Here is a 20,036-nt window from a genome sequence, read left to right on the forward strand (position 1 = left end):
GCTAATTTTTTGTATTTTTAGTAGAGACGGGGTTTCACCATGGTCTCGATCTCCTGACCTCGTGATCCGCCCGCCTCGGCCTCCCAAAGTGCTGGGATTACAAGCGTGAGCCACCGCGCCCGGCCGAGATCCACCTTTTTAGCTCCCACATATACAGATGAGTGAGAATGTGTGATATTTGTCTTTTTGTGCCTGGCTTATTTTACTTAACAAAATGGCCTCCAATTCTAGATGTGTTGCTGCAAATGGCAGGATTTTTTTTTATGGCTGCATAATACTCCATTGTATATATATGCTGCCATTGCTTTTCTTTTCTTTCCTTTCTTTTTTTTTTTTTTTTGAGGTGGAGTCTTGCTCTTTTGCCCAAGCTGGAGCAATCTTGGCTCACTGCAACCTTCACCTCCCGGGTTCAAGTGATTCTCCCTGCCCCAGCCTCCCAAGTAGCTGGGATTACACGGCGCCCGCCACCATGCCCAGCTAATTTTTGTGTTTGTAGTAAAGATGGGGTTTCACCATGTTGGCCAGGCTGGTCTTGAACTCCTTACCTCAAGTGATCCACCTGCCCGGCCTCCCGAAGTGTTGGGATTACAGGCGTGAGCCACTTCGCCCGGCCTATATACTGCATTTTCTTTATCCATTCATCTGTTCATGGGCACTTGGGTTGATTCCATATTTGGCTATTGTGAACTGTGCTGCAATAAACATGGGAGTGCAGATACCTCTTTGATATATTGCTTCCCTTTCTGTTGAATGTATTATACCCACTAGTGAAATTGATGGATCATATGGTAGCTCTATTTTCAGGTTTTCGAGGAACCTCCATACTGGTCTCCATGGTAGCTGTACTAATTTACATGCCCTGATAATAGTTTTTTGTTTTGTTTTGTTTTGTTTTTTTGAGTGCAGTGGCATGATCTCGACTCACTGCAACCTCCACCTCCTGGGTTCAGGTGATGATTCTCCTGCCACAGCCTCCCGACTTGCTTAGGACTACAGGCACTCGCAACCTCGCCCGGCTAATTTTTTTGGTAGAGACGGGGTTTCGCCATATTGGCCAGGCTGGTCTCTTACCTCCTGACCTCAGGTGATCTGCCTGCCTCAGCCTTCCAAAGTGCTGGGATTACAGGCATGAGCCACTACGCCCAGCTGTATTTCTTTGTTTTCTGTTATGTCTTTTGAATGTGTCTGACTTGAAAATTTATAGACTTGTAAGTATGGAGCACATTTGATGTGGTAATAGACTTGTGTGGTGGGTAGTTAGCAACAGTTGGATGGTTCTGGTTTTGACAGTCTCATTCATATCTTTTTTTTTTTTTTTTTTAAGAATAATGATCTTTGAAATACAAGAATGATTGCCTTTTCAGTTTTATGGTCTTCCTGTTGGAACTTTATTATTATTTTATTTTATTTTAGAGACGGAGTCTCTGTCGCCCAGGCTGGAGTGCAGTGGTGCGATCTCGGTTCACTGCAACCTCTGCCTCCCAGGTTCTAGCAATTCTGCCGCAGCCTCCTGAGTAGCAGGGATTATAGGCGCGTGCCACCACACCTGGCTAATTTTTGTGTTTTTAGTAGAGACAGGGTTTCATTATGTTGGCTGGGCTGGTCTCAAACTCCTGACCTCAGGTGATCTACCCCCCTTGGCCTCCCAAAATGCTAGGATTACACACGTGAGCCACCGCACCCAGTCCCTGTTGGAACTTTTGATAGGTAAATGATAATTTTGCGTAACACAGTAATTCTAATTACTAATTGTATGTTTACAGGTGGGCCAGGAGATAGAAGTAAGACCTGGTATTGTTTCCAAAGATAGTGAAGGAAAACTCATGTGTAAACCAATCTTTTCCAAAATTGTATCACTTTTTGCGGAGCATAATGATCTGCAATATGCTGCTCCAGGTGGTCTTATTGGTAAGGATTTTTTTCTCGTCTCTTTTAATTTGTGGCTATTTGTGGTACTTTTCATGGGGGATGGATTACCAAAAGGGACATATTACAGATTTTTAATTGGGTATTTTAATAATAGAGTGGAGTGGGGGAACAATCATGTGGTTAAGCTCTTGTTTTAGGTTATAAGATGGTTTCATAGGTTTGTAAAAATTATTTTTAAACACAAAGGATACATTTTGGTCAAATATAGAGGGAGTCCTTTTTAGCAATATAAAAAAATAAGTTTGATGACTTATGTAAGATATTTACCTACACTTATGTTTTCGTTAACACGATTTTTGTGCTAGATGATGGTTGCCTTTGTTTTTTTGTTTTTTTTTTTTTTGGGAGATGGAGTCTCGCTGTGTCCTCCAGGCTGGAGTGCAGTGGTGCAATCTTGGCTCACTGCAACCTCCGCCTCCCAGGTTCAAGCAATTCTTCTGCCTCAGCCTCCCAAGTAGCTGGGACTACAGGTACATGCCGCCAGGCCCAGCTAAGATTTTTGTATTTTGGTAGAGATGAGGTTTCACCATGTTGCCCAGGCTGGTCTCGAACTCCTGAGCTCAGGCAGTCCCCCTGCCTCGGCCTTTCAAAGTGCTAGGATTACAGGCGTGAACCACCTTGCCCAACCATGGTTGCTTTTATGTATATTTTGCAAATGGAAAATTACCTACAAATGTCAGTCGGATGATGTCAGATCGTATTTCCAATGAGGTAGAAATAAAAGAAAATAAATTTGTGTAGCAATTACTGAAGTGATTTAAAAACTTTTCTAGTCCCTTACAACTTAGTGTATTACTCAATACCCAGAAAAATGAAAGATTGAGTGAGAATTAGAAGGGGTGTTGTACCTTTAAAGAAGAAAATGTTTGGTAAAGAGTTTATTCTTCACCAAATAAGTTGTGTCTCTGGTTGAAAATTTTAAAAAGGAAATAAAACAAAAAAAACGAAAAAGAGTTTACCAGGTTGGCTGGGCACAGTGTCTCATGCCTGTGATCCCAGCAATTTGGGAGGCTGAGGTGGGTGGATCGCTTGAGCTCAGGAGTTTGAGACCAGCCTGGGCAACATGGTAAAACCCCATCTCTACTAAAAATACAAAAGTTAGCTGGGTGTGGTGGCCCACGCCTGTAATCCCGGCTACTCAGGAGGCTGAGGCACGAGAATTGCTTGAACCCAGGACGCGGAGGGTGAGCCGAGATCACACCAGTGCACTCCAGCCTGGGTGACAGAGTGTCACTCTGTCACCAACAAGAAGAAAAGAAAAAATGAGTTTACCAGGTTGGGCGTGGTGGCTCATGCTCGTAATTCCAGTGCTTTGGGAAGCCGAGGTGGGAAGATTGCTTGAGACCAGGAGTTTGAGACCAGCCTAGGAAACTGTGAGATGCCGTTTCTCCAATAAAATAGTAAAATTAGCTGGGTTTGGTGGTGTGTGCCTGTAGTTCCATCTGTCATTTTATCCTTTGTGTGCATGCGTGTGGTAAACAAGGGAAATCTGGAAACTTTTTAAAAATTTAACTTAAGGAACTTTTTAAATTTCTTTGTTTTTTTGAGGCAGAGTCTCATTCTGCCACCCAGGCTGGAGTGCAGTGGTGTTATCTCAGCTTGCTGCAACCTCTGCCTCCTGGGTTCAATTAATTCTCCTGCCTTAGCCTCCCGAGTAGCTGGGACTACAGGTGCACGCCGCCATGCCTGGCTAATTTTTTGTATTTTAATAGAGACAGGCTTTCACCGTGTTGCCCAGGCTCGTCTTTAACTCCTGAGCTCAGGCATCCACCCGTGTCGGCCTCCTAAAGTGCTGGGATTACAGGTGTGAGCCACTGCACCTGGCCAACTAATTCACTTTATAGGTGTTATAGGAAATAAAAAATTGAGCTATATACATTTTATTTTTATGTTAGGAGTTGGAACAAAAATTGACCCCACTTTGTGCCGGGCTGACAGAATGGTGGGGCAAGTACTTGGTGCAGTCGGAGCTTTACCTGAGATATTCACAGAATTGGAAATTTCCTATTTCCTGCTTAGACGGCTTCTAGGTGTACGCACTGAAGGAGACAAGAAAGCAGCAAAGGTAAATGCTTTTTAAAATTCCTGTTTCTAAAAAAGTGACAAATGGGACTGTTAAACCAGTGTTGAGTTTTATTGTTTTATAGTTAACATGAAATTAAGAAAAAAGAGGCTGGGCGTGGTGGCTCATGCCTGTAATCCCAGCACTTTGGGAGGCAGAGGCGGGCGGATCACAAGGTCAGGAGATCGAGACCATCCTGGCTAACACGGTGAAACCCCGTTTCTACTAAAAATACAAAAAGTTAGCTGGGCATGGAGGCGGGCACCTGTAGTCCCAGCTACTCGGGAGGCTGAGGCAGGAGAATGGCGTGAACTCGGGAGGCGGAGCTTGCAGTGAGCCGAGATCGCGCCACTGCACTCCAGCCTGGGGGACAGAGCGAGACTCCATCTCAAAAAAAAAAAAAAAAAAGAAGAAATTAAGAAAAAGGTAAATAAATTTGACCTCCCCAAAATTGAGGGTTTTTTTGTTTGTTTGTTTTTTTAAGAGATGGAGTCTTGCTCTGTTGCCCAGGTTGGAGTGCAGTGGTGCAATCTTGGCTCATGGCAACCTCCGCCTCCTGGGTTCAAGCAATTCTCTTGCCTCGGTTTCCCAAGTATATGGGACTACAGGCACGCACCAGCATGCCCAGCTAATTTTTGTATTTTTTAGTAGAGATGGGGTTTCACTGTATGTTAGCCAGGCTGGTCTTGACCTCCTGACCTCAAGTGATCCGCCCACCTTGGCCTCCCAAAGTGCTGGGATTACAGGCATGAGCCACTGCGTCCGGCCAAAATTGAGAACTATATGGCAGTCAGTTTAAGAAAGAAACTTAAAAAACAGGGAAAAGTATTAGCCATTTATGACAAAGACATGATATTCCTAAAATCCATATGACTTTTTTGTTGTTTATTTTGAGACAGAGTCTTGCTCTGTTGCCCAGGCTGGAGTGCAGTGGTGCGATCTCGACTCACAGCAGCCTTGATCTCCCAGCTCAAGCCATCCTCCCACCTTAACCTCCTGAGTTGCTGGGACTACATCACCACGCCTGGCTAATTTTGTATTTTTTTTAGAGACGGAGTTTTGTCGCGTTACCCAGGCTGATCTCCAACTCCTGGGCTTAAGCAATCTGCCCATCCCAGCCTCCCAAAGTGCTGGGATTACAGGTGTGATCCACTGCACCCAGCTTCATGATTTTTAAAAAAATGTCCCAGATTAGGTTGGCAGAGATGGGAAATTGCTGACACCTAGTGTTGGCAAAGATTTAGGAAAATAAGCTATCATGCTTTTTTTTCCCCCACTCCTCAGGTGATCTGCCCTTCTCGGCCTCCCAATGTGCTGGGATTACAGGCATGTGCCACCACGCCTGGCCCATTATTAACTCTTATATAGCCGTAGTCCTCCCTGCTCCCCTCTTTGGGAAATTTTGTACCTCATTTGTGCTAGGTAACTGCTTCAGAATTTTAAGAGGTTCTCTGGTATGGTTACTACCCTATTTTTTTAAGGGTGGATCTTGTGTAAATTCAGAGGGTGCCAAATAAACTTTCCTTTTGCTATCTTTAGACTATATATAGTTCAAATTCCTTTACAATAAAATTTCTATAGAATTTTTTTTCTTTTATGATTAACGTATTTCCCATAGCATTTGGTAAATTCTTACTTACATTTGGAAAGCATTTTCTTGATTTTGGGTTTTATTTTTCCCTAATTTATTTTTCTAGGTTCAAAAGCTGTCTAAGAATGAAGTGCTCATGGTGAACATAGGATCCCTGTCGACAGGAGGGAGAGTTAGTGCTGTCAAGGCCGATTTGGGTAAAATTGTTTTGACCAATCCAGTGTGCACAGAGGTAGGAGAAAAAATTGCCCTTAGCCGAAGAGTTGAAAAACACTGGCGGTAAGTTTGTTAGTCTTTGCCACTGTCTAATTAAAAAAAGACACAGTCTTGTTGTACAGAAAAAAAAGCACACACTCTTCCTTGAGGACAATAGTTACTGTGGCTTTCAGTCTCAGCTATTTATTTGGATGACTTTGAAAACTATACTTCGGCCGGGTGCGGTGGCTCACACCTGTAATCCCAGCACTTTGGGAGGCCAAGGCAGGTGTATCATGAGGTCAGGAGATCAAGACCATCCTGGCTAACACGGTGAAACCCTGTCTCTACTAAAAATTACAAAAAATTAGCCGGGCGTGGTGGCAGGTGCCTGTAGTCCCAGCTACTTGGGAGGCTGAGGCAGGAGAATGGCGTGAACCTGGGAGTTGGAGCTTGCAGTGAGCCGAGATGGCGCCACTGCACTCCAGCCTGGGCGACAGAGTGAGACTCCGTCTCAAAAAAAACTACAACCTTGACTATAGTCCAAATGCTGTGATTGGCTTCTCTTCCTGTTAGACACAACCTATGTAAAACCGAATGAATTTGGGTTCGGTATTTCTATTGTCATTGACTTTGGAAATCATTTCACACTTAATAGAAAAATTGTAAGAATTTTACAGAAAACTCCTCTATAGCTTTTTCCTAGATTGACAAACACACATACAGATTTATTTACATATATAAGTTTTTTTCTGAACCATTTGAGGGTAGGCTATATATGTTATGCTTCTTGATCTCTTAGTACTTCAGTGTATATTTCTCATCAAAAAAGGATATTCTTATATAACCACTTAGAAATTTAACATTGGCAAAATACTGAAATCTACAGTGCATGTTTGAGTTTTATTACTTGTCCCAATAATGTACTTCATGTTCCTCCTGTTTAGAATCTTGCATTTAATTTCATGTCTCTTTGATCTTTAATCTGGAGGTTTTTCAGCCTTTGTCTTAATTGACATTAACAGTTCTGAAGAATACAAGCTAGTTTATAGAATATTCCTCAATTTGGGTTTTTCTTATCGTTTGGAAGCCTAACATTAGATTCAGGTTGTATATTCTTAAATACACCGTGAAGTCTCCTTTTCAGGAATCACAGCTAGAGGCACATGGTATCTGACTGCTCCTCTTTGTTAAAGTTAGTTTTGACTGTGTAGTCAAGATGTTGTCCAGCTTCTCTGCTGTGTAGTTACTCTCTACCCTTGCAACTAATAAGCAATCTGTAGGGAGATCTTTTTAGCCAGTACAAATAGCCTGCTGCTCATCAAATCCCACACCCCTGGATATAGCAGCCACTGATGATTCTTGCCTGAATCGAACTTGACTATAATGATTACAAAATCATAGCACCTCTACAGGTCTCAGTATCCTCCCTCAACTCTACCACCCCACATTTATCATTTGGCATTCTTTCTTTGCCATTATTTATTTCCCTATCTAGTTATAGTATGGACTCATGGAGTCCTGTTTTATTCAACATGTTATGATCCATCACTGTCTTTATTTTGATGTGCATTGTTCAACGTTTGGCCAGTGGAGGTCCTTCAGGCTGGCTCTTGTGTCCTTTTGACATGTACTCATCATTTTTTTTCTTCTTTTTTTTTTTTTTTTTTTTTTTTTGAGACGGAATCTCGCTCTGTCGCCAGGGTGGAGTGCAGTGGCATGATCTCAGCTCACTGCAACCTCTGCCTCCCAGGTTCAAGTGATTCTCCTGCCTCAGCCTCCCAAGTAGCTGGGACTACAGGCACGTGCCACCACGCCCAGCTAATTTTTGTATTTTCAGTAGAGACGGGGTTTCACCACGTTGGCCAGCCTGGTCTCCAACCCCGGACCTCAGGTGATCCACCCTCCTTGGCCTCCCAAAGTGCTGGGATTACAGGTGTGAGCCACCATGGCTGACCTCTTTCTTCTTTTTTTGGAACATTTCCTTATTTTCTGGCACAAAATCTTCCAGACTCATCTTGTACCTTCTGTTCCAGTTGTAGAACTGGCCATTTCTCTTATAAATGAAAAGCTGAGTGTTCAGGTGTGCTCATGTCTCTTAGGGTGCTATTGCTTCTAGGTCTTTTGAGAGCATAGAGCCAGGAAGCATACACACATTTTTGGCTCCTGACTTTTTGCTCTTTCCCAGGTTATTGAGTTTGCCCCTTGCTTTCCATTCCTTGTCACCTCATCACAGTCCATACCATCACTTTACACTTCACAGTTAGTGTGAAAGACCCCTAGTTTACCTCTTTATTACTTAAGAGCTTGGGTCAAAATTAGTCTTCTTAAAACATTTTCATCATGCTGTGTTTAATAATTTCTAGAGTCTTTTCACTACTTTTTGATATTTGGGACTTTTGTAGAAACCTGCTTCAACCCATTTAAGCTTTCCTTCTGCATTGTCTTATATAAACCCTCTAAATTAGACTGTTTTGTGCCCTGATTGTCCCCATAATTATTCACATCACCCCTGCCCACTATCTACTTCCTTAATTTATTTTATATTTTTTAGAGGCAGGGTCTCTCTGTTGACCAGGCTGGAATTTAGTGGCGTGATCATAGCTCACTGCAGCCTCAGTGTCTAAGTAGCTAGGACTATTGGCTCACACCACCATGATCAGCTAATTTTTTTGTTTTTTGTAGACACTTGGTCTCACTGTGTTTCCCAGCATAATCTCAAACTCCTAGCCTCAAGCCATCCTCCCACCTCAGCCTCTCAAAGTGTTGGGATTACAGACATGAGCCACCCCACCCAGCCCTGTTTCCTTTATTAAGGCTTCCATGTTACTGTGCCCACGATGGTCTCATCACTTGTCTAGGAGATTTATCTGAATTATTAGAAAGTTAAATTTTCGTTGTCTCTTAAGTAAATAATTATTTGTGGTGACTTATGCCCTTTTGAGTTTACTGTCTTTTGTGATTATATTTTTTTGCTATTACAGACATACGACTTCCAGTGTATTTTGAAATAGATTTAAACAATAAACTTTCAGGCCAGGCACGATGGCTCATGCCTGTAAGCCCAGCACTTTGTGAGGCTGAGATGGGCGGATCACTTGAGGCCAGGAGTTCAAGACCAGCCTGGCCAACATAGCGAAACCCCATCTCTACTAAAAATACCAAAAAATTAGCTGGGCATGGTGGCGCATGCCTGTAGTCCCAGCTACTCGGGAGGCTGAGGCACGAGAATTGTTTGAACCCAGGAGCTAGAGCTTGCAGTGAGCCGAGATCGTACCACCGCACTCCAGATTGGGTGACAGAGTGAGACTGTCAAAAAAACACACAAAAACAAGAATAAAAAAGAATCTAAGAATATAGTGTGGGCTTTCTTTATAGAGGAGCAGGCTTTGGGAACAAATTTGAATTCAGAAGATAAGCAGGTAAAATTTATCATACGATTGGTAATGAGAGTGAAATGGATGTAAGATTTATGATTTCTTTTATTTTCATTTTGCAGTTTAATTGGTTGGGGTCAGATAAGAAGAGGAGTGACAATCAAGCCAACAGTAGATGATGACTGAAGAATACCGGTTAAATAATACATTCGGATGGAGTTGGAAGTTGGAATTTCTCTTAACAACCAAGGGGTTTATTTTCAAAGCAATATTGGGGAATTAATTTCACAGTTTGTTACCTTAGTAGGTAACTGTAAGGTTATTCTCTTTTTTTTTTTTTTTTTTTTGGTTATGAAAACTTAGGGACTACAATTAATATAAAAGTTGGCATAATGTTGGATTGAATCTACATTTTGGCAGAAGTTAAGCATTCCCACATAATGTCAAAATTATGCATCATGCAGTTTTGTTTTTTTGTTTGTTTTATTTTGTTTTGTTTTTGAGTCTGGCTCTGTCACCCAGGCTGGAGTGCAGTGGCGTGATCTGCAACCTCCGCTTCCCGGGTTCAAGCGATTCTCCTGCCTCAGCCTCCCGAGTAGCTGAGATTACAGGTGCGCGCCACCACACTTGGCTAATTTTTGTATTATTAGTAGAGACAGGGTTTCAGCATGTTGGCCAGGCCGGTCTCTCCTCACCTCAGGGTGATCAGCCCACCTCGGCCTCACAAAGTGCTGGGATTAACAGGCGTGAGCCACCTTGCCCAGCCCACATCATACAGTTTGAAATGAAACTTTGCCACAACCAGCCTTTGCTGTAGCGCACACATATATCACTGAACCTGTTTGAAATAAAGTTTTTTTTCTTTTTCATGATTCGTCTTTGAGTACCTCCAGGCTGAAAGACTGTTGTACCAGTAAAAACTTAAAGGCACAAATTCTCCTTGATTCTCCCTTTTCTTTGGCCCCATATTTTATGTTGCTTTATCTTTGAAATTTTGCACGAAAAGGAAATGAATGGGTTCGAATGAAATTGTCCTTTAGAGCATGATTACTTGTTCCTGTGGACAAATATTTTTCTCCCCTTGCTCTTCCTGGCCTGAAACATGGGAAACCAGAGTCAGAAGTTATCTCCCTCTCCCTGTGATGCCTTGAGATTTTTTTCTGCATTGTTTTATGCCTGAAATCCAATAGTCTTCCTCCATTGGAAAATACTGTTATACCAAATAATTCTAGATGAGTAACAAAGATCTTTCTAGGCCTTCATTTTATGTTTTTTCTTAACTGTTATATTATGATTGTGACACAGATTATAATACTACTAATTTTTGGATGTTTCAAAAGGTCAAGAAGTAAAAGATGTTAGAAAGCAATGAGTGAGTCCTTTTGATTTTTAACTTATTCCCCATGTCCCTATACTTCGTGTACTTTTCCTTTTTTTTCTTTTTTTGAGATGGAGGCTCACTCTGTCACCTAGGCTAGAGTACAGTGGCACGATCTTGGCTTACTGCAACCTCTGCCTCCCTGGTTCAAGTGATTCTCGTGCTTCAGCCTCCCATGTAACTGATATTACAGGCACTTGCCACCATACCCAGCTAATTTTTTTATTTTTAGTAGAGATGGGGTTTCACCATGTTGCCCAGGCTGGTCTTGAACTCCTAACCTCAGGTGATCCGCCTGCCTCTGCCTGGCATGACCACTGTCTCACTATTTTCTTTATGTTTTTGCTTCATAAAGGTTCTGTTGACATGATTACAATTTGTTAAAAAAAAAAAAAAAAGATGCCCCTCAGAGATTCTGATTTTAATTGTTCCGATTTAATTGGCTTGGAGTAGAATTCAGGCATTGATATCTTTAAAAACTCTCCCCAGTGTTGAGAAACATTTAGAGCGTTGAGAAGTAGGTATATTAAATTACAGAATCTTACTGAGTTTTGGTAGTCTGATGATACAATTTGCTTTGCTTTTCTTAAATTTGCGTTGAGATTGGATTTGAAGCATATTGTGCTCTTGTGAATGTTGAAGTTGCATTGTAGAAGTTTAGAAGCTCTGGCTATGGGTTATCTAAGTTGATGTTTTGAGGAAGCATATTAATGTTACAAACTTCACTGACTTTGAAGGTTGTATTGTAGCATGAGGAACACAAATAAAAATTCTAAATCAAACATTAATTTTATATCTAACATGTCCCCATGTGTTTTCTAGGTACCTTCTACCAGAAATTTTGGAGTAAGACTTAAAGACTTACTGTAATTAATCTCATGTAAGATTTGAAACCAGAATTCTATTATAATTAATTTCAGACATCCACATGAATTACCAGCAAATTTGTAAAGCACTGTACTGAGTGTAATGGGCATATACAGATAGGAAGTAAATGGACCTCATTTTCATAGAACTTGAAGCCAGCGCAGTGATTCTTAGCAAGAGATGTACCTCGTTGAGAATGTGCCTGTAATGTTTCTGATGAAAGTACATTACGGCCAGGTGCGGTGGCTCACGCCTGTAATCCCAGCACTTTGGGAGGCTGAGGTGGGCGGATCACGAGGTCAGGAGTTCAAGACCAGCCTGGCCAACATGGCAGAACCCTGTCTCTACTAAAAATACAAAAGTTAGCCGGGTGTGGTGGCAGGTGCCTGTAATCCCAGCTACTCTGGAGGCTGAGGCAGGAGAATCGCTTGAACCCGGGAGGTGGAGGCTGCAGTGAGCCAAGGTCACACCATTGCACTCCAGCCTGGGTGACAAGAACAAGACTCCATCTCAAAAAAAAAAAAAAAAAAAAAGTACATTGCATATGTAAATCCTCTTGGCTCTACTGTCAAGATCTTTTCAAAGTCTTTCTGGTTCTCATCACTTCCACTGCTACCACCTTAGTCAAAGCCATCAGTGGCTCTCACCTGGACTAGCCTTCTAACTCTATCCTGCTTCTACACTTGCCCTGCTGCAGTCTGTTCTCAACACGATAGCCAGAGTCCCTGTTTTTTAGAGAATACTACATACAACTGTGATAGTAAGGTGTAAAAGCCTCACAGAAATGGGGGGCATGAAGACAGACTAGCTATGACATCTTCCAGGTGATTTTTAAGCCGACCTGGAAAGCTCTCGGTACTTTCCTCCTCTTATCTAACTTCCAAAGGGGATGCCTGTGTGTGCTTGTTTTTGCAGAGGCAACGTGACTTTTATTCTAAAAAGGACATGCAAATAACTGCACTCATAAATCCCATTTCTAGAAAAACTTGATAGGGTGATGATTCCAGTGAAATGGGTGCTTTTCTGGAAATAATATTTAAAAAATTTTAATTACCTAAAATGAAGCAGATACCCTTAAAAGATTAATAACCATGAAACAGGTGATTCAGAAAGTACCTCTGCTGGGCCGGGCACAGTGGCTCACACCTGCAATGCCAGCACTTTGGGAGGCCGAGGTGGGTGGATTACCTGAGGTCAGGAGTTTCAGACCAGCCTGGCCAACATGGTGAAACCCCGTCTTTACTAAAAATACAAAAATTAGCTGGGCGTGGTGGCATGCGCCTGTAGTCCCAGCTACTCAGGAGGCTGAGGCAGGAGAATCGCTTAAACCTGGGAGTTGGAGGTTGCAGTGGGCTGAGATCGTGCCACTGCACTCCAGCCTGGGTGAGAGAGAGAGACTCCATCTCAAACAAATAATAAAAGAAGTTGCCTCTGCTGGCGGGGCATGGAGACTCACGCCTGTGATCCCAGCACTTTGGGAGGCGAAGGTGGGTGGATCACTTGAGATCAGGAGTTTTGAGACCAGCCTGGCCAATATGGTAAAACCCCGTCTCTACTAAAAATAGAAAACTCAGCCGGTTGTGGTGACGTGTGCCTGTAGTTTCAGCTACTTGGGAAGCTGAGGCAGGAGAATCGCTTGAACCTGGGAAGTGGAGGTTGCAGTGAGCTGAGATTGTGCCACTGCACTCCAGCCTGGGTGCTGCAGCGAGACTCTCAAAAAAAAAAGTATTCTATCCCCACTACTCAAACTTGGGAGAGAATACTACACAAAAACAACAACAAAACCCCAGAAAAACCAGAGACCATTCTCACATACAAAGTCCATACTAAAATGTAATAAGTCCAGCAGCATATTAATATATTGTGTATACGGGGATGTATTATAGGTTGAAAGAAAAAGTACCTTGGAGATGTGTTTGATACAGTTCAAAGTGATTTTTAAAAGCGAGATGATGTAAAGGAAACAGCTTAATGTGTACTCTGCAAAGAACTTTCAGAATCATTTTCAGTAATGAGACGTTGGAGCACGGCAGCATCTTGCCATAATGTGATAGGTGAGGTAAATATTTCAGTTGGGTAAAATGGGTTATTGTGAGGTTGATGAAATAACTAGGATGCAATTCAGAGCGTGAGAAGCAATCATTTGCATTATATCAGAATTCATCACCTCTGTTCTCATTAAGGCCTAAAACAAGAACGTCAGCTACTACTACAGTTCTACAACATTGTTCTCTGGGGCTTAGCAAATGATAGAAGTACTGGGAATGGAAGAGACTGAATGTAAAAGAGTTTATCTTATGTAGAGATTGAATGTTATTCACAAAGTGTAAGATAGTCCACCTAGAAAATACATCCCAGAAACTGAAAAACTGCTAGGAGAGTTCAGTAAGGTGACAAAGTTCAAGATAAATATGCAAAATCATTTAATACTAGTTTCCTTATTCACCACACACACAAATCAGAATGTGATAGATGTAAATTACCCAGGTATACATTTAACAGGAATACTCAAGATATGTATGAATAAAACACATTTTGCTAAAGAAGATATGAATTATAAGGAAAATATTACTGGATGGGATCAATGTACGGATGGCTGCCATTTTTTTCTACAAATTCAATCTAATCCAGAAAGGCTTAAGAAAAATGTCTTTGTTTTGAGACAGGGTCTCACTGTCGTGCAAGACGAGGTAGAGCCCAGGAGTTTGAAACTAGCGTGGGCAACATAGGGAAACCCGGTCTCAAAAAAAAAAAAAAAAAATACAAAAATTGGCTGGGTGTTGTGGCGTGTGCCTGTAGTCCCAGCAACTCGGACGACTGAGGTGGGAGGATCGCTTGAACCCGGGAGACAGAGGTTGCAGTGAGCCCAGATGGTGCCGCTGCACTTCAGCCTGGGTGACAGAGCAAGACTACGTGTCTCAGAAAAAAAAAGGATGGGAGCGGTGCCTCGTGCCTGTAATCCCAGCACTTTGGGAGGCTGAGGAGGGCAGATGGCTTCAGGCCATGACTTCCAGACCAGCATTGGCAACATGGCAAAACCCCATTTCAAAAAAAAAAAAAAAGCCAGGCATGGTGACCCTGCCTGTAGTCCCAGCTACTCAGGAGGCTGAGGTGGGAGGATGGCTTGAGCCCGGGAGTGGAGCTTGCAGCGAGCCTAGATGGCGCCATTGCACTCCAGCCCAGCCTGAGTGACAGCAAGAACCTATCTCAAAAAGAAAAATATTAAAAATATTTATAATCAATGTAGGCGAGGATATATTACTGTTTTATCTATCATGTTTTAAAATGTCTCACCTTTTGACAGAATTCATATCTGAGAATCATAAATATTTGCTCATGTTCATAAAGATATATGTAGAAGGATGTTCATTCCAGCATTGTTTACTTATTTTATTTTATTCCTATATTGCCCAGGTTGGTCTGGAACTCTTGGTTTCAAGTGATCGTCCCACCTCAGCCTCCCAAAGCATTGGGATTACAGGTGCGAGCCACCAGGGCTGGGCCCCAGCATTGTTTATTATAGCAACTATTGCAAGGCACCTAAACGTTAGTCAAAGGGAATGATTTAAAATATTTTGTGGTGAATTCATTCTATTGTGAAATAAAGCTATGAGCTACCTTTGATTCAGCCTGGTTAAAATTACAAGTGAAAATACTGGTCCCAAAAATATTTCATGGGAATCCCTGAGAGGAAATAATTTTTGACTTAAGGTGATTTGAGAATTCAAAATGCAGTATTGATTATTGCTGACTCAACAAGAAGGAAGAGGAATGTAAAAGGAACACGCCCCACATCAGTATTAGCATTGAATCTGTTCGAATCACAACTTCATTTTCTCATACAGCCTCATAGGGAGAAATCTAACACTAACAAGTGAATTTGTGCCACTTCTATAGTAGTGAAATTATACATTACAGTTAATCACTTTTGAGCTGGTGTGTCCATTACAGTTTATTTTCTTACAACACATGCTTTCTATCAAATATAAATTCTTTTTATTTATTTATTTAATTTTTTTTTTTGAGACGGAATCCTGCGCTGTCACCCAGGCTGGAGTGCAGTAGAGCGATCTTGGCTCACTGCAACCTCTGCCTCCTGGGTTCAAGTGATTCTCGTGTCTCAGCCTCCCAAGTAGCTGGGACTACAGGCAGGCACCACCACGCCCAGCTAATTTTTGTATTTTTAGTATATACGGGATTTTACCATGTTGGCCAGGCTGGTCTCAAACACCTGACCTCAGGTGATCCGCCTGCCTCTACCTCCCAAAGTGCTGGGATTACACGCGCGAGCCACTGCTCCTGGCCTAAATATAATTTCCTATTACAAGTGAACGTTGAATAATATATTCGCCACAAGAAACATATAAAAACACTTAGCAGGAAGCCAGGCGCAGTGGCTCACGCCTGTAATCCCAACACTTTGGGAAGCTGAGGCAGGTGGATCACCTGAGGTTAGGAGTTGGAGACCAGCAGGCCAATATGGTGAAACCCCGTCTCTACTAAAAATACAAAAATTAGCCGGGTGTGGTGGCGGGCACCTGTGATCCCAGCTACTCAGGAGGTTGAGGCAGGAGAATTGCTTGAACCCGGGAGGCGGGGGTTGCAGTGCGCCAAGATTACGCCATTGCACTCCAGCCTGGGTGACAAGAGGGAAATTCCGTCCCCCCCCCCCCAAAAAAAGACTTAGCAGGAATCATAACTTTGAGTATTATACTCCAAAAGAGATAACAATAAATCCTTTAAAAATGATACGTATACTGGGCTAGGGCCAGGTGCGGTGGCTCACGCCTGTAGTAATCCCAACACTTTGGGAGGCTGAGGCGGGCGGATCACAAGGTTGGGAGTTCCAGACAAGCCTTACCAACGTAGTGAAACCCCATCTCTACTAAAAATACAAAAATTAGCCGGGTGTGGTGGTGCACACCTGTAATCCCAGCTATTCAGGAGGCTAAGCCAGGAAAATCACTTGAATCTGGGAGGTGGAAGTTAGTGAGCAGAGATTGTGCCACTGCACTCTAGCCTGGGCAATAGAGAGAGACTCCCATTTCAAGAAAAAATAAATATAATAATAATAATATGTATACCGGGCTGGGTGTGGTGGCTCATGCCTGTAATCCCAGCACTTTGGGAGGCTGAAGTGGGTGGATCATTTGAGGTCAGGAGTTCGAGACCAGCCTGGACAACATGATGAAATCCCATCTCTACTAAATACAAAAATTAGTCGGGCATGGTTGCGCATGCCCGTAGTCCCAGCTTGGGAGGCTGAGGCAGGAGAATTGCTTGAACCTGGGAGGTGGAGGTTGCAGTGAGCCAAGATCGTGTCACTGCACTCCAGACTGGGTGACAGAGCGAGACTCCGTCTCAAAAAAAAAAAAAAAATGTATACCAAGAATGTCACAGTAGGAGCTTCAACGAGCCAAAAACACACTAGTGATAGTAAGATGCAGAATATGTATAGCTCAGACTTAAACAAGACCTTTGTCCATTGCAAAATCTCCTAAGTCATGATTTGTAATCATCTTCAACTTTCTCCAAAGGGTTGCACAATTACAACAAAACCTATTAGTCCAGTGGTTTGCATTCTCAAAAGCATAACCCAACAGTCTTTTGCTTGTCTCAAAGTTTCTCATCAAATATGACTCATGGCCTATTTTTCTTTTTTTCTTTTTTTTTTTTGAGACGGTGTCTTGCTCTTTCGCCCAGGCTGGAGTGCAGTGGCTCGATCTCGGCTCACTGCAACCTCCGCCTCCAGGGATCACGCCATTCTCCTGCCTCAGCCTCCCGAGTAGCTGGGACTACAGGCGCCCGCCACCACGCCCGGCTAATTTTTTATATTTTTAGTAGAGACGGGGTTTCACTGTGTTAGCCAGGATGATCTCGATCTCCTAACCTCGTGATCTGCCCGCCTCGGCCTCCCAGAATGCTGGGATTACAGGTGCTCCTGGCTTATTTTTCAAAAATTTTATTAGTCTTTTCAAAAGATCAATGCTATGGCTTGAATGTTCCTTCCAAAACTCATGTTGAAATTTAATCATTGTAACAGTGTTGAGAGGTGGGACCTTTAAGAGGTGATTAGGCCACAGGGGTTCTGCCCTCATAAATGGATTAATGCCTTCATCTCAAGCGTGGGTTGGTTATCACGAGAGTGGGCTCCTGTTACCATGCAGCAAGAAGACCCTCACTAGATGCCGACACCATGCTTTTGGACTTTCTAGCCTCCAGATCCATGAGCCAAATAAGTCTCTTTTCTTTATAAATTACCCAGACTGTGGTATTCTGTTATAGCAGCAGAAAACAAAGACAACCAGTTTTTGAATTTGTTAAAGCCTCTCTATTGTACTTTTAACTTCACTGATTTCTTACTTTTCTCATTTCCTTCTTCTACTTTATTTGGGTTTATCATGCTATTTTTTTTGTAAGTACTTAACTCACTGATTTTATTTTCTTTATCCCCCCGACACAGATCTCCCTCTTTTGCCCAGGTTGGAGTGCAGTGGCACAACAAAGGCTCACTGCAGCCTCAACCTCCCCAGACCCAGGTGATCCTTCCACCTCAGCCTCCCAAGTAGGTGGGACTACAGGTGCACGCCACCATGCCCGGCTAAGTTTTGTATTTCTTGTAGAGATGGGGTTTTGCCATGTTACCCAGGCTGGTCTCGAACTCTTGGCCTCAAGTGATCCACCCACCTTGGCCTCCCAAAGTGTTGGGATTACAGGCAGGAGCCGCTGCACCCAGCCCATTAATTTCCTTTTAGCCCTTTTTCTGGTATAAACATTTAAGGCTAAATGTTTCCCACTTGGTACTTCCTTAGTTGAGCAAATAAGATGTTATTTATTTAGGTATAATTTATATTCAATAAAATGCACAAATCTTGAATATTCATTTTGATGAGTTTTTTTTTTTTTTTTTTTTTTTTTTTTTTTTTGAGACGGATTCTTATTCTGTCACCTAGGCTGGAGTGCAGTGGCTTGATATCGGCTCACCGCAACCTCCACCTCCTGGGTTCAAGCAATTCTCCTGCCTCAGCCTCCCCTGTAGCTGGGATTACAGGCGCCTGCCACCACACCCGGCTAATTTTTGTGTATATTTAGTAGAGATGGGGTTTCACCATTTGGGCCAGGCTGGTCTTGAACTCCTGACCTTGTGATCCACCCGCCTTGGCCTCCCAAAGTGCTGGGATTACAGGCGTGAGCCACCGCGCCCGGCTGATGAGTTTTGATAATTGTATACACCCTTGTATCCTGCAGCCTAAACAAGATACAGAACATTTCCATCACCCCAGATAATTCCCTTATCCTTCTACAATATGTCGTCTTTTGGCATCTGGCTTCTTCCACTTAAAAATTTTTCTTTTTTTTTTGAGACAGAGTCTCACTCTGTCACCCGGGCTGGAGTGCAGTGGTGCGATATTGGCTCACTGCAACCTCCGCCTCCCAGGTTCAAGCGATTCTTCTGCCTCAGCCTCCTGAGTAGCTGGGATTACAGGCGCACGCCACCACGCCTGGCTAATTTTTGTATTTTTAGTAGAGACAGGGTTTCGCCATGTTGGCCAGGCTGATCTCGAACTCCTGACCTCACGTGATGCGCCCACCAAGGCCTCTGAAAGTGCTGGGATTACAGGCATGAGCCACCGCACCCAGCCACTTAAAACTTTTTTGAGATTCATCCATGTAGTAGCATGTCTCAATAGTTTGTTCCTTTTTATTGCTGAATAGTATTGCACTGTAAAGAAATACCACATTTTTTTAATCCATTCACCACTTGATGGACATTTGGATCTTGCCACTTTCTGGCTATTAATAATGCAGGCGGGGTGCAGTGGCTCACTCCTGTAATCCCAGCATTTGGGAGGCTGAGGAGGGAGGATGACTTGAGCCTGGGAGTTAGAGACCAGCTTGGACAACACAGGGAGACCTCATCTCTATAAAAAAATAAAAAAAAAAGAATAATGCGCTGTAAACATTCACATGCAAGTCTTTGTGTAGTCATATGTTTTTTAATTTAATTTTTCTTTTTTTGAGATGGAGTCTTGCCCTGTTGCCCAGGCTGGAGTGCAATGGCACGATCTCGGCTCACTGCAACCTCCGCCTCCCAGATTCAAGTGATTCTCCTGCCTCAACCTCCCAAGTAGCTGGGATTACAGACATATGCCACCATGCCCAACAAATTTCTGAATTTTTAGTAGAGACGGAGTTTCACCATGCTGGCCAGGTTGGTCTTGAACTTCTGACCTCAGTTGATCTGCCCTCCTCGGCCTCCCAAAGTGCTGGGATTATAGGCGTGAGCCACTGTGCTCGGCCGTATGTTTTAATTGCTTTAAGTAGATTCCTAGGAGTGAAATGTTGGGTTGTGTGGTAAGTCTATGTTAAACTTAGAAACTGCTAAACGTTTGCAAAGTGGCTGTGCTATTTTATTTTATTTTAGTTATTTTATTTTATTTTATTTTGAGATGGAGTCTTGTTGTGTCACCCAGGCTGGAGTGCAGTGGCATGATCTGGGCTCACTGCAAACTCTGCCTCTCAGGTTCAAGCAATTCTCCTGCCTCAGTCTCCTGAGTAGCTGGGACTACAGGTGCCCACCACCATGCCCAGCGAATTTTTGTATTTTTAGTAGAGGTGGGGTTTCACTATGTTGGC

General features: G+C 42.9%; 1 protein-coding gene across 1 annotated transcript in view; it reads left to right on the top strand.

Annotated features, from left to right (window-relative positions):
• Positions 1-11,320, top strand: part of EIF2S3 (eukaryotic translation initiation factor 2 subunit gamma) — a 15,995-nt gene extending 4,675 nt beyond the window's left edge. The window contains exons 4-7 of the mRNA XM_058441651.1: positions 1,764-1,908; positions 3,825-3,994; positions 5,689-5,861; positions 9,277-11,320. Coding sequence (XP_058297634.1) covers positions 1,764-1,908; positions 3,825-3,994; positions 5,689-5,861; positions 9,277-9,340 — 552 coding nt within the window. The 3' untranslated portion in view covers positions 9,341-11,320. The remainder of the gene's footprint in view (positions 1-1,763; positions 1,909-3,824; positions 3,995-5,688; positions 5,862-9,276) is intronic.
• Positions 11,321-20,036: the final 8,716 nt, after the last annotated feature.

Source organism: Hylobates moloch, unplaced genomic scaffold (genome assembly GCF_009828535.3).
Source record: "Hylobates moloch isolate HMO894 unplaced genomic scaffold, HMol_V3 SCAFFOLD_7, whole genome shotgun sequence".
In the NCBI taxonomy this organism is placed as follows: domain Eukaryota; kingdom Metazoa; phylum Chordata; class Mammalia; order Primates; family Hylobatidae; genus Hylobates; species Hylobates moloch.